We start from the raw sequence: 13,523 nt of genomic DNA, 5'->3' as shown, positions 1-13,523 counted from the left end.
TCGGAACTTTGTTCTGAGCCTCTGAGGGCTGGACTAGATGGAATGATGCAAGCTCCTTTCAGTATTAGAGTTCTCCGATTCCATATATTGTAACATGGTATCAGAAGCTATTTTTAACTGTAATTTTTGGGGTAGAATTTTAATATTTACAAGCATTTTATTTCTGAAAAAAACTTGCAAAATATTCTATCACAAAAATAGGTAAAATAGTATAATGAATACCGAGAGAACGATTAAGCAACACCAGCAGTCATCACTCCATGGCTAATCATGCACTTTCTGTACTTTCATCCACTTGCTCCTCTCCTGAATTATTTTAAAATAAGATGCAGACATTAGATTCTCTTTCTTAACAATTTCTTGACCATCTGTATTGTTAGCACCCTGAGGTTTTAGAAATTTTATTTAGCTTTTAACAAGTCTCAAATTGCCTCACTATTCATTTGCTTTTCATTTTTTAAAGAAATTTTTGAGATATTAGATTCATATGCAGTAGTAAGAAATACAGTTGACCCTTGCACAACATGGGTTTGGACTATATTGGCCCACTTATATGTAGTGTTTTATTTTTTTTCAGTAAATACTGTAAATGTATGTTCTTTTCCTTATGATTTTCTTAATAACATTTTTTCTCTAGCTTACTTTATTGTAAGAATACAATATATAATACATATTAACCACTAGGCTACAGAGCCTAGAGGTTAAAGGAGCCAGATCCCATATGACTGGCCTTGATTTGAATCTTGGCCCCAGTCTCTTGAAAAACATGCTGGGTGTGTGTGCCTGTAAGCCTCAAACCCTGACAGGATGGAGAAATGGAGGAGAAGGGATTTTTGGTATGACTGGACCTCATTGTTGGGTACTTTCTCTCTCTCTCTTTGTCTCTCTCTCTACTGAGAGCATATACCCTCTGACAATTTAAAAGGTAAATATAACATACAAAATATGTATTAATTAACTTGTTATTGGTAAGGTTTTCAGTTAACAAGTTAGTAGTTAAGTTCTGCGGCAGTCAAAATTTATTGGGGCTCAGCTGTGGTGGTGCAAAATGCTAAGAGGAGATTGAGGCTACATGGGAAGCCCTGAGTTTGATCCCTGGCCCACCCTAAAAACAGCTAGGCATAGTGGCAAGCACCTTATAATCCTAGCTAGCTGGAGGGCTGGGACAGGAGGATTCCCTCATGGTGAGACTATGTCAAAAAACAATCTTTCTCTCATAAATAAACTATACACGGAGTTGGTGCCCCTAACCCCTGCGTTGTTCAAGTCAACTGTGACTAGAAAGATCCTGTATACCCTTTACCCAATTTCTCCCAGAGGTGACTTTTTGAAAAACTGTAGGATAATATCATAACCAGGATACAGACATTGAAATAGTCCACTAAACTGATTCAAATTTCTAGTTTTACTTGAACTCATATGGGTGTATTTGTTTCTACAATTGTATCACATGCATAGACTTAAATATCCACCATCATAGTCAATATACAAAACAGTTACAAAACAGTTCCATCACCACAAGGATTTCTTATGTTGTTCTTTCATGACCACACTCACCTCTCTCTATACCCTCAATGACTAATATGCCCTCTTTTTTTCATTTAAAAAAAATTTATCTCTTCAAAAATTGTTGCATAGGTGGAATCATATAGTATAAACATTTTCGGATTGACTTTTATCACTTAGCATAATTCCCTGGAGAATCATCTCGCTTGTTTTAGGTATCTACACTTTGCCACTTTTTATTGCTAAATACTATGATATAGATGTATTATGGTTTGTTGAAACATTGATCTAATGAAGGACATGTGAACCATTTCAAGTTTTCTGCTATTCTGAATATAATTGCTCTGAGCATTCACATACTGGGTTTTCATTTATCTGGGATAAATGCCCAAGAGTACAATTGGTGGGCTGTATGGTAATTGTATGTTTAGTTTTATAGAAACTGCCATATGGCTTTCCAGAGAGGCTATATACTGTTTATATTCCAGCCAGCAATGTATGAATGATCTAGTTTCTCTGCATCTTCATCAACATTTGGTAGTGTCACTACTTTTTTATTTTGATAGATATATAGTGATAGCTGATTGTAGTTTTAATTTGTATTTCTCTGATGGCTAATGATGTTGAATATCTCTTTTAGGTGGCTATTTGTCATTTGTATATACTCTATATTAAGTTATCAAAAATTTTCTTTAATGAGAGAGAAAGACAAGTACTTTCAGTAGGATCTCACACTGCAATCCTTTCGCCTTCTCAGTCAGGGCCATTCACAGGTCACCTGAAAGCTGAACTTGTGATCTTCCATGTGGATCTAGCATCTCATGAGCAGCAGGTTTCAATTGTGCCAAGGCGGACTGAATGTGCTCTTTTGTGATATTTGCATTTTCATTCCTCCATTTGCTCTAGAGTGAGGTTGCCGGTAAACGACCTGTGACGTTTGTTATAATATACTTAGAAAGTAGAAACAGATCTGCAGACTGAAATAGAAAATTTTGCTTATTAAGGTTCTCACCTCTGTATTATTCTCTGAGAATATCAAGATGACTAAGACAGGAACCTTAGTCTTGAGATTCTTCTAGCGCTTTGTTTTTTTGTTTTTTGTTTTTTCTTGGAGAGGTTTTTGTTATAGGGCACGTACACTCACCAGAGAGACAGAGAGAGACAGAGAGACAGAAAGCTAGAAACCACCCCCCAGAGGAGATGATCACGCTACAATCCCTTCTCCTCCATTCTCCTCTCAGGATCTTGGGCATGCACACACACACGCGCCTGACATGAGTTTAAGCCACTGGGTCTAGGACTCAAACTGTGGTAGACTACATGGGAATCCAGCGACATAGCCAATATGCCAACTGCTGGTCCCTCTTTTAGCACTTTTTAACTGGTCAGGAAAGCAGGAATTATGTAGAAGTCTGAGATTTTCAAATTTCATGGCTTTAAGGGATGATAATTGTATGGGCATCACAAAGTTGACTGTGAAAGATAGAAAGATCCTAACAGACACAAACCAAGGATTAAAATTGATCAAATATCAATAAAGCAAAAATGTCTTTTGTCACATAGGTGGCTACCTAGAGAAAGCTTAGTAGCAATTCCAGTTAGAGGACAAATATCCCTGGCCTGCTAATCCCATAAAGGTATTCAGTGGCCAGCAGCAACAGTGACTGGAGTTAGACTTCTTTTTAAAAAAATTTAATTAGTTATTTTGTCATATTATTTAACACAAGAAAACATTCACAGTACAATATTAAGTGAAAAAGAACATGTAGAACATACAGTATAATCTAATTTTTTTAAAAACATGAAATACTAATACATGAATTAAAGAAAAGATGCAAGGATTTATACCAAAATGTTAACAATGGAATCTCAGAATGGTGAAATTATAAGTGATATTCATCTCTTTCTCTCTCTCTTTTATTCTTTTTTCAGTTTTATTTTATTTATTTATTTTGTTTACATTTCTCTATCAAATGTTCCCTCTGGCTCCACACCCATGTACCCATCTCCACTATCACATCTTCAGATCTCTTAACCTCTGCCATAGACAGCATAAATTAAGTGGGAATATACAATATGCATCTTTTAAAGTCTGGCTCATTTCATCCAACATTAAGTGTTCTGTATTCATACATTTTTTTTTTTTTGGAGAGATTTTCACTGTAGGGCGCGTGCGCTCGCCAGACAGACAGAGAGAGACATAGAGACAGAAAGCGAGAAATCACCCCCCAGGGGGGATGGTCACGCCGCAATCCCTTCTCCTCCATTCTCCTCTCGGGATCTTGGGGACGCACGCACACGCGCCCGGCGTGAGTTTTAAGCCACCGGGTCCGGGACACGAACCGTGGTCGACTACGTGGGAGTCCAGCGACATAGCCATTACGCTAACTGCTGGTTCCCTGTATTCATACATTTTGAGTCAAGTAATAGGATCTCTGTTTCTTATAGTTACGTAATTCCATTGTATATATGTGCCATATTTTTCCAATCCAGTCATCAGTTTTTAGGCACTTAGGTTGGTTCCATGTCTTAGCAATTGTGAGTAACACTGCAATAAACAGGGAATCAGATTCTAATACGCTTTTCAAGAAGCTTGTTCTGTCTCCTCTACTTTCTTTCTTTTTTTGGAGAGGTTTTCGCCGCCAGACAGAGAGAGAGATAGAAAGTGAAATCACCACCCCAGGGGGGATGGCCACGCCGCAATCCCTTCTCCTCCATTCTCCTCTTGGGATCTTGGGCATGCACGCACACGCTAATTGCTGGTCCCCCTCCACTTTCTTTCTTGAGCCTCCTAAGAGTTCCAGAGAATCTAGATGTATACCTAATTGATCACCATTTGCTAGCACCTGGTGTCAACCCTAGCACATCCCTGAGTGGTTAATTTGGGTTTGGGTGAAGGGCATTCTTTCTACAAAGTTTATTCTTCCTGGGACCAGCAGTTAGCGTAATGGCTATGTCGTTGGACTCCCATGTAGTCGACAATGGTTTGCGTCCCGGACCCGGGGGCTTAAAACCTGCCGTGTGTGTGTGCATGCATGCCCAAGATCCCGAGAGGAGAATGGAGGAGAAGGGATTGCCGCGTGGCCATCCCTCCTTGGGGGGGATTTCTCACTGAAAACGACACACACAGAATCTCCCCTGCAATGATTTAAAAAAAAAAAAAAAAAAAAAAACGAAAAACACCTCTCCAAAAGTTTATTCTTCCGTGGGAACCAGCAGTTAGCGTAATGGCTATGTCACTGGACTCCCACGTAGTCGACCGCGGTTCATGTCCCGGACCTGGTGGCTTAAAACTCACGCCGGGTGCGTGTGCGTGCATGCCCAAGATCCCGAGAGGAGAATGGAGGAGAAGGGATTGCGGTGTGACCATCCCCTCTGGGGGGGGTGATTTCTCGCTTTCTGTCTCTCTGTCTCTCTCTGTCTGGCGAGCGCCCGCGCCCTATAGCGAAACCCTCTCCAAAAAAAAAAAAAGTTTATTCTTCCGTAGTACTGGGTCTAAGCTACTATGTTCCTGCAGTTTACCGCAGAAATTGATGACCCTGTTCTTTAGATTCAGTATGCACCCGAGAATCAGTGCTTGTGATAATCTATGAAGAAATAGCTACGTGGAGGATAAACACACACACACAACAGCCATACCAAATTCAACAATGTCAACAATGACATTTAAAATCAATGGGAGGTTAGCCATCATGGCACAATAGTAACACAATCCTTCCTGGTGCTGAAGTCATATGACAAGGTCCTTGGTTCGCATCCTGAGGCCTCCTTGTAAATGCAAGGCAAACATGCATGTGCCAGTGATTCAGGCTGACTGAGACTAGGGGGAGACCCCAGTGTGAAAACCTTGAGCGTGTTTCTCTCTCTCCCCCTCAAGGAGGAAGTAAATAAAATCAAGTGAAAAATAAGACTATTAGAAAAAAATCATATCTCACACTATACACAAAACCAAAATTCAGATGGATTAATGAATGAAATATTAATTTAAAGGCATATGTATGTATATGTAAAATACGGGAATTAATGTTTTTATAATTTTTAAGAGTGAGATAAGGTATATCATAGTAGGAAAACTTCTAATGAAGACATGTAAATCAGAAGCTACAAATAGAAAATGTACAATTTTGGGAGCCAGCAGGTGGCATGGTGTTTGAGGCACGGGAATCCCACATAGCCAAACATGGTTCAAGTCCTGGACCTGGTGGTTTCCTTTCACATTTTCCCTCTCTCTCTGGTCAAATTTTAAAATAATAATAATAATAATTAATAAAATAAAATAAATAATTCTTTAAGAAATTTTAACTACATAAAAGTAAAAAAAAGACCTTTATAATAAACAATATAATAAACAGTCAAAAGAACACTTAGTGAAAATATTTTATATATAGGTATGTATATATGCCATACATTTTCTTGTAGACTGTTTTTTATAGTACAGACAAATATATTTATCTCCAATAATAAGTTATTCTCATATACAAAGAGTTATATAATTCAATATGAAACATTCAAACAAAATAGAAAAATAGACAAAGAGTAAGAACAAACAAATCATTACAAATGATCTATAAACATGTGAATAGATATTTACCTTCACTAGTAATCAAGAAACTAGAAATTAAAATGAAAAATGAACATTTAAAATTTTATCAACTAGACAAAAGTTAAAAATAAATAATATTCAGTGTTTATTAGATATGGGAAAAGGGCATTCTCAGATTTTTGGGGGGACTTATAAATTGATACAGACTTCTTTTCTTATTAAGTTTATTCATTTTTTTCTTCTTTTTTTTTCCTTTTTTTGTGAGAGGGCGTGTACAAACACTAGAGAGTGGTGGAGAAGCAGGTAGAGGAGAGAGCACCATTCATGGGGAATGATCACACCAGCCCCTTCTCTATCTGTCCCAGGCCCTCATGACCTGCCTGGGGCTTGTTTCTCAATCCCCGGGTTGGAACTTAAATGGGATGATAAACCATGTGGGATCTAGCTGCTTAACCACCAGAACAGGGAGCTGACCCTTTTGATTTATTTATTTCATGAGCAAGAGAGACACAGAGAAAGAGATAGTGCCCCTCGAGGGTGCTGATAAGCATGTGCCCAGCATACTCAGAGAGATCTCAGAACTTGAATCGGGGACCTTCCCATGTGGGATTGGCTGACAGAGTGTCACATTTTACTGATGCACCATCGTCTGGCTCCTGTTACAGCCTTTTACTGAGGACAGGGTCTCTTCACATTTAAAATGCATATACTCTTTCATACAGCGATAATACTTTTAGGAATCTGCATGATAGAAAAATAGAGGTGTGTGAGGATATATGAGCTAGAACATTCACTGAAGCATTATATGTCATAGCAGGACATTGTAACCAATCTGAAATATCTAGCAATGTGAAAAAAAAAATGAAAAGAAAGAAAACAAGAACTCTGGCATAGTCATACAATGGGGATGTAGTGAAGGTGTTGATGGAAGGAGTTAAATCTGCAGCACTGACATGGCAGCAGGGGTGGGATCTCCATGAGTGAAAACTGAACTCCAGGAGCATACGTATATCTAGCATGGTTTATTCAGGGGTGGAGGTTGTGGGGGTTGGGAAAAATGTGTGTGCATGTGTGTATGTTTGTGTGCCAAAAGTTAAAAAATAGTGGAAAAATATATGCTGGTTGTTAAAAATGGTGGCAAATCTGAGGTATAGGAGTGGTGGTTATGATGGAAACTTTTCTTTCATATTATGTACTTGTATAGTGTTTGCAAAAGACAAGGATATAATATTGTATAATGTTAAGAAAGAAAATAAATGATAAATGCTAAACAACCCAATGTTAGCCCAAGAGAAAGAATTTGGTTAAAAAGAATTGATATTAAAAAACAGATATAGATGCCTAGGCCTAATGCAAATTAAACAGTGAACTAACAGAAAAACCCATTTTTGCTACTCTATTGTTTCTGTATCTGGGGTATTTATTTCAGTGATTTCTCTCTGGTTATTTAATCCATTGTTTTTCATTGATAGTATTTAAATATGTCAGTGACACTTATTTTGTAAATATTTCCAGTTGTGATTTATCCATTGTATTGTAGTATCTCTCCCCAGTGAACTAACTGAATGGGGAATTAGTAAAGGAGATACAGATCTGGAAAGTAGTCTTGTCTTTAGTAATCTCCACAGGAAACCTCATTTCATATTGATAAAGTTCTAAACCTTTTCTACAGTTCTTTCTGATTGTTCATCATTGTTGTTACTCTTTTAATGAGAGGTAATAATGAGCCAAACCAACCTGTTTCATTCCTTCTACTAATTTAATTTCAAAGGAAATTCTTCAACCCAATAAATAAGTGAGTGAGGTTGGAAGCAGACTCTGACTCAACATGTCCAATTAATTACTTCTACACATTAAGATACCTTCTTAAGAAACCCCCACACATAATAAAAATATCAACCAGTAAAGAATGATTAGGTGAGAAGTGAGATGCCTATCATCATCTCGGCTTACAAAGCCTTGTTTAAGTTGACATTAGTATTTGCCATCTACTCTATTATAAATCAAGATTTGTTGCAGAGATATACCAAAGGTAGCACAATAATGAAAAAAAAACAAAAAAAACCCAGAATCATCACACAGGTTTTGAAATATGCCTAACAAACTCAACCTCTTGCAAAATAACTTTCTTATTCAAAATGGAACTGGGAATTGTGCAGCACACAATGAATCATCTTTTGGCAAGTACAATAGAATCTTTAGGGATATTGCACAGCCTCTTGTTCAATTGTTAGGATGTTTTTAGCTTTCACAGGTAGGGAAGCAGGTAGCTTGTATAGCCATCATCTTGCTTCTAAAATTATACAATAAAGATTTTTCAGAGTTGCTATTGTAATAGATCTTTTGGCTTTTTTCCCTCCCTTTTCTGTTTCTTTACCTAGAGCAGCTTTGTCTCTTAAAAACAATCTGGAATTACTTAATGCTAATGTTTTCTGGTTTTACTATTTACCCAAGACTCAAATGTTAAACATTAATATGGGAAACTCCCTTTTTCTTACCTCAGAGCCCTATATTTATTTAACTGTTATTGTGCAAGAAGAAAATCTCATCTTTCCCTCTCCATTTAGTACTTTTAAAATTTACAAACACATTTTGTTTTTCATTTTCCTTTTTTTCAGGAGGCTTTACAGCTACCCTTGGATGATTTTGAAATGACTGAAACTGCAGTGGAGTCCGAAGTGATTAAATATGAGTATCATGTCTTATATTCCTGCAGCTACCAAGTGCCTGTACTTTACTTTAGGGCAAGCTTTTTAGGTAAGACCATGTCTGAAGCTAAAAGTAAATTCATAACATTTACATATAAGGCAGAAAGCATATTTAGAAAATTATTCTCTAGAGAAAAAAATAAGAGTTAAAAATAAGAAAACTGTGGGTGAGGTAAGGTTTTTACCAGTAAATTTTCTCATGCTTCAGAGTCTCAGAGTGAATGATATCATCCCAGCTTTAAGTCTGATCTTCAGATTCTTGGCCCCCTGCCTGAAGTTGACTAAGCCCCCTGGCCCTTTTTCTTTTCTTTACTTTAAACAAGTAGGAACAACTTAAAGCTACAAGGTTTATTTACTTCCAACTTTACAATAAAAATTTCTTTCAATCTTAAGTGATCCCATTAACTCAAAAACCCCCATCCCTCCTTCCCCCAAAACTAATAATTATTTCAAGAAATGTTTATCAATTAGCTTAAGCTGTATTTAAAAATAGCACTAACATTTCCTTCAGCCACATATACATCTCTAATGCCTTAGCTTCCTGCGTTGCTGTTACTCAACTCATTTTCCTGCCAAGAAGGTGGAACACTCTGTCTCCTCGGAGGCCTTTGCTAATAAAGCTTATTTAATCAGCAGCCACATGGCGTCCTCACCCTGCAGCGCAGCCTGGACTCTCCCTCCATGTCCACTGCCTAAAGCCGGTTAGCAGCAGGATGCCCAGCCACCCTGGCTGGAGGACCAAGAGGCCCTACCCAACCTTCCTCCTACCGGACTTCTTTTCTGTCTGGCCTTATCACAAGCATTTTGCTTTCTAACTTTTTCTGGATAGCTAAGACAACTGAATTTAGCCAATGATATTTTATTTTTAATTAAAAAGTAGCTTAAGCAGCTTTGAATGTGTATTTGGTAGATTTAATCACTTGCTGCCTTATATTGTTTAATGGTCTCTAATTTTGCAGTGTTGGCGGTTTAACAAGCATTTAGGATTTAAAATACAAGAACAAATTCTCATAGACTCCCTGGCGAGAAGATTTTAATCTGAGGTGCAGTTCCTAAGAACTGACAATTTGGGGTAAATTTTCAACCTGGGACATGGGGACTAGAGGACACTGATAGTTCACAAATTCACAAACTCTTGGCACAGATTTATCCATCTGATTATTGCAGGTCTTTAAAATACTCACTTTATTGTAATTATATTTGGTTTGGAGCCCAAAGGTTAGAGGAGGGTTTTTTTGTTTTGTTTTGTTTTGTTTTGAATTGGGGTGGAGGGGCCTTAAGCTGTGCTATAGTAAAGTAGGAGATGTATATATTACCTGAGGGAGGCAAAATGTCTTTCCTGTTTCTGCTTTGCAGTGGCTCTACCTAGATTCAAAGAGAAGTAGAGGCCGCAGGTAGAGGAAATAGGACACCACTTTTTCAGTACTGTACTTTCATATAATTAGTATTCACCATAAGCAGTTAATCACCAGAGAAGAGCTCCCAGAGACAAAACAAGTTGTTTAGCTTGTCAGCATTAGGGAATCGGAGGTGTTGAAACATGACTGCTTCTAGCTGGAAGTGGGTCTTGCCGAGGCCGGCGGATGAGCTCAGACGTGTGCTTTGCTCTCGTGTGCCAACAGCTCCCCTTACAGTACAGCGCAGTAATTGTTCCTGCAAGTCCAATTACGTTTTAATGACAGCATAGTTCCTAAGATTCTTTTTTCCATGATGTTTTTTTTATTCCTTAAAACAAAACAAAACAGCTAGCATTCTTGGGTTCTATTTATACACTTTAAGGATGCCCTTCTTTTATGCTTAACAAAGGAAAGCCAAAACAAGTCATTTATTGTGTGTGGAAGCATTCTTTCTCCCCCCCCCCCCACTCTCATTTTTTGTTATATTGAATGGGTATGTAATTCAAATATTCATTTCAGCCCAGAATTCATTTAGTGCTTGTTCAGGTACATTAAAATATCAAATTTAATTTTTGCAAAGCAAACTGAATCTTCTTTTGTGGAGAAATATGAAAAATGATTTTTTTCTTTATCATAGTCTGATAATTCCTTTTTTTCCTTTCTTTTCTGTATAACTTGACTTCATGGATATTCTAAAAATGTATTATTCTTTACTCTGGAGTCATAATTTTTCACTTATTTCCTTTAGTCCATTCTCTTTTCCTATACTATGTGATTACTCTAGTCTTTCATCTGCTCGTCAAACAAATCTCTGTCTGTGTGGTGAATGGATTCCTAGTGTCTTCCTCTTATTCCAGGTCTGGATTTTTCTTTGTCTCATTCTAAGAGAGTTCCGACCTAGAAAGAGGATGACTGTAAAAATTTTTTGCCCAGGGGTCTTTTTTTGTTGCTTCAAAAATAGTTCACTTAGCCTTGTTTTTGACAGATATTTAGAATTTCTTTTGCATTTGATTGTTAGTACAAATTAACTTCTCTGCTTTGCTCTGAGTTTTCTTCCTGTTCCTCTTTTTATTTTTAATAAATGTAAAAGCAGAGCAAACAGTAAGTGTTTCCATTAATATTGACATTACTTTTTCTTTCATCAAATGGTATAGATTTTAGGGGAGGTCTTTATTTTGTTTCTTTTTTTGGAGAGGTTTTTCGCTATAGGGCACATGCGCTCACCAGACAGACAGAGAGACATAGAGACAGAGAGTGAGAAATCACCCCCCAGAGGGGATGGTCACGCTGCAATCCCTTCGCCTCCATGCTCCTCTCGGGATCTTGGGCATGCACGCACATGCCCCCGGCGTGAGTTTTAAGCCCCCGGGTCCGGGACGTGAACCGCGGTCGACTACGTGGGGGCCCAGCGACATAGCCATTATGCTCACTGCTGGTTCCCCTTTATTTTGTTTCTTTTTTTGGAGAGGTTTTTCGCTATAGGGCACATGCGCTCACCAGACAGACAGAGAGACATAGAGACAGAGAGTGAGAAATCACCCCCCAGAGGGGATGGTCACGCTGCAATCCCTTCGCCTCCATGCTCCTCTCGGGATCTTGGGCATGCATGCACACGTGCCCAGTGTGAGTTTAAGCCAACGGGTCCAGGACGTGAACCGCGGTCGACTACGTGGGGGCCCAGCGACATAGCCATTATGCTAACTGCTGGTTCCCCTTTATTTTGTTTCTTAAAATGCAAACCAATTGGGCTGTGAGTTCCTCTTATTCCTCTAGATGGTCCACTGTCCACCAGGCCAACTACTATCCAAGACCTACCTATTCCTGTCACTCCCAAGTCATGTCACATCAGGTCATATATTCTATCATCCCAAATTGCATATAGGAGAATTTTGTATTTCCTTATCCTCTATAAGATGGTGAGCTAGGAGGTAGAGCTTAATATGCAGTACCTACAAAGTGACTTTATTTGTGTGTGTGATGTATGATCATCTAGCTATTATCTAGCTAGCTATTGTCTATCAGTGTGGCTCATTTGTCTGGTTTATTTTGATATCTACGATATCAACGTTGATGTGGCACAGCATCAGTAAGTATTTGTTGAATACTGATGATGAGAAATTTCTAACCATTTCTGAGGATAGCCCAAAGCAAACATCATGGCGGACCTTGTTTTGACTATTCTGCTGGGTTAAGGAGAAAGTAGTGCTGTTGTCTACTGGAGACTTAGGACTCAAACCACATGTATGCCTTTACTCTTTCTTCTGATACTTCTCAGAAACTAGGAATGGTAGATAGAGAAAAACGTAATGTCTAAAAAGTGGATATCCAAACCAACTGAGCGGCTGTCCATTTCTATAAACATGTTTTTTTGTTTGATCCTTGAAAGCAGACAACCAAGTTGAGACAGCATTTTGTTTCTGGAGACTTCTCATTCTGCTTGTTGCCTCTCATTTCTACAACCTGGGCCTACAGGAGCTCAATTCCCAGGGAACAATGTAGACTTAAGAGAAGAAGTAAATTCTTCCCAATGTTGTGTTTTTCTCCATCTACTTTTGCCATTGTAGTTTGGGAGAAATGATGGGACACAATTAATATTGTTTGCTATCAAGCAGTAGGGGAAAAGTAGTTGCGTTTCTGTCAAGTAATAATAAATAGCCTATATTTGAAATAGCTATTTGTAGTTTGTGAAGTCCAGTCTGACAAAGCATTGGTATCTTCAAGCACCCACTGTATTTTTGTTTTGTACACCGTTTTTATAGCACACTGTATTATAAAATTATTTGTATCATGGCAAAAGTCCCTATCCAGTACTCATTATTCTTAGCACTCTATGACTTTTTCGGTGGGGGGGGGGTCTCGTTTTTCCTTTTCTGGGGCTTGGCTTTGATAGAAAGCTAATGGCAATTATTAGCAATGTGGTAAAGACCTTAAGCATGTACATAATCGCTTTTGGCTTTACCAGAAAACTAAGTTTAAATGTTTTCTTCTTTCATAATAGCTAGAAAATTCTATATTTATTTCAGCTTGGATTCTGATTTATTTCTTCCTTGTCTCTTTTCCTTTCCTTTGTTCTCAATCCCTACTGCAAAGTAGACCAAGTGATTCTCACTTTCAAAATATTTCTTTGGTTGACATGAAGATTCTTCTTGGAATCTGTTTTGACATACTTCTTTAATTAGAAGGGCATCTTTTAAAATAGGCAGCAACTGTACATCTCTCCTTTCTGGAGATCTATTCTATTATTGGCCATAAAGTAAGGACATAGACTGAAAAAATGTAACCCAAATATTTTATGTGGAAGATTTGCCACCTGTTATAGGCCCAAAAGAAAAAAAAAAAAAAAAAAAGGAAAAAAAAAATTCCTTCCCA

At 38.0% G+C, this 13,523-nt stretch overlaps 1 protein-coding gene across 1 annotated transcript in view; it reads left to right on the top strand.

Moving 5' to 3' along the window:
- ATG10 (autophagy related 10) overlaps window positions 1–13,523 on the top strand; it is a 319,989-nt gene that overhangs the window by 192,901 nt on the left and 113,565 nt on the right. The window contains exon 4 of the mRNA XM_006143489.2: window positions 8,668–8,806. Within this exon, the coding sequence (XP_006143551.1) occupies window positions 8,668–8,806 (139 nt within the window). The remainder of the gene's footprint in view (window positions 1–8,667; window positions 8,807–13,523) is intronic.

The sequence above is a fragment of the Tupaia chinensis genome, unplaced genomic scaffold (assembly GCF_000334495.1).
Source record: "Tupaia chinensis unplaced genomic scaffold, TupChi_1.0 Scaffold000099_1, whole genome shotgun sequence".
In the NCBI taxonomy this organism is placed as follows: domain Eukaryota; kingdom Metazoa; phylum Chordata; class Mammalia; order Scandentia; family Tupaiidae; genus Tupaia; species Tupaia belangeri.
Note: the sequence above shows the minus strand (reverse complement) of the source record. Positions and strands in the feature narration are given on the sequence as shown.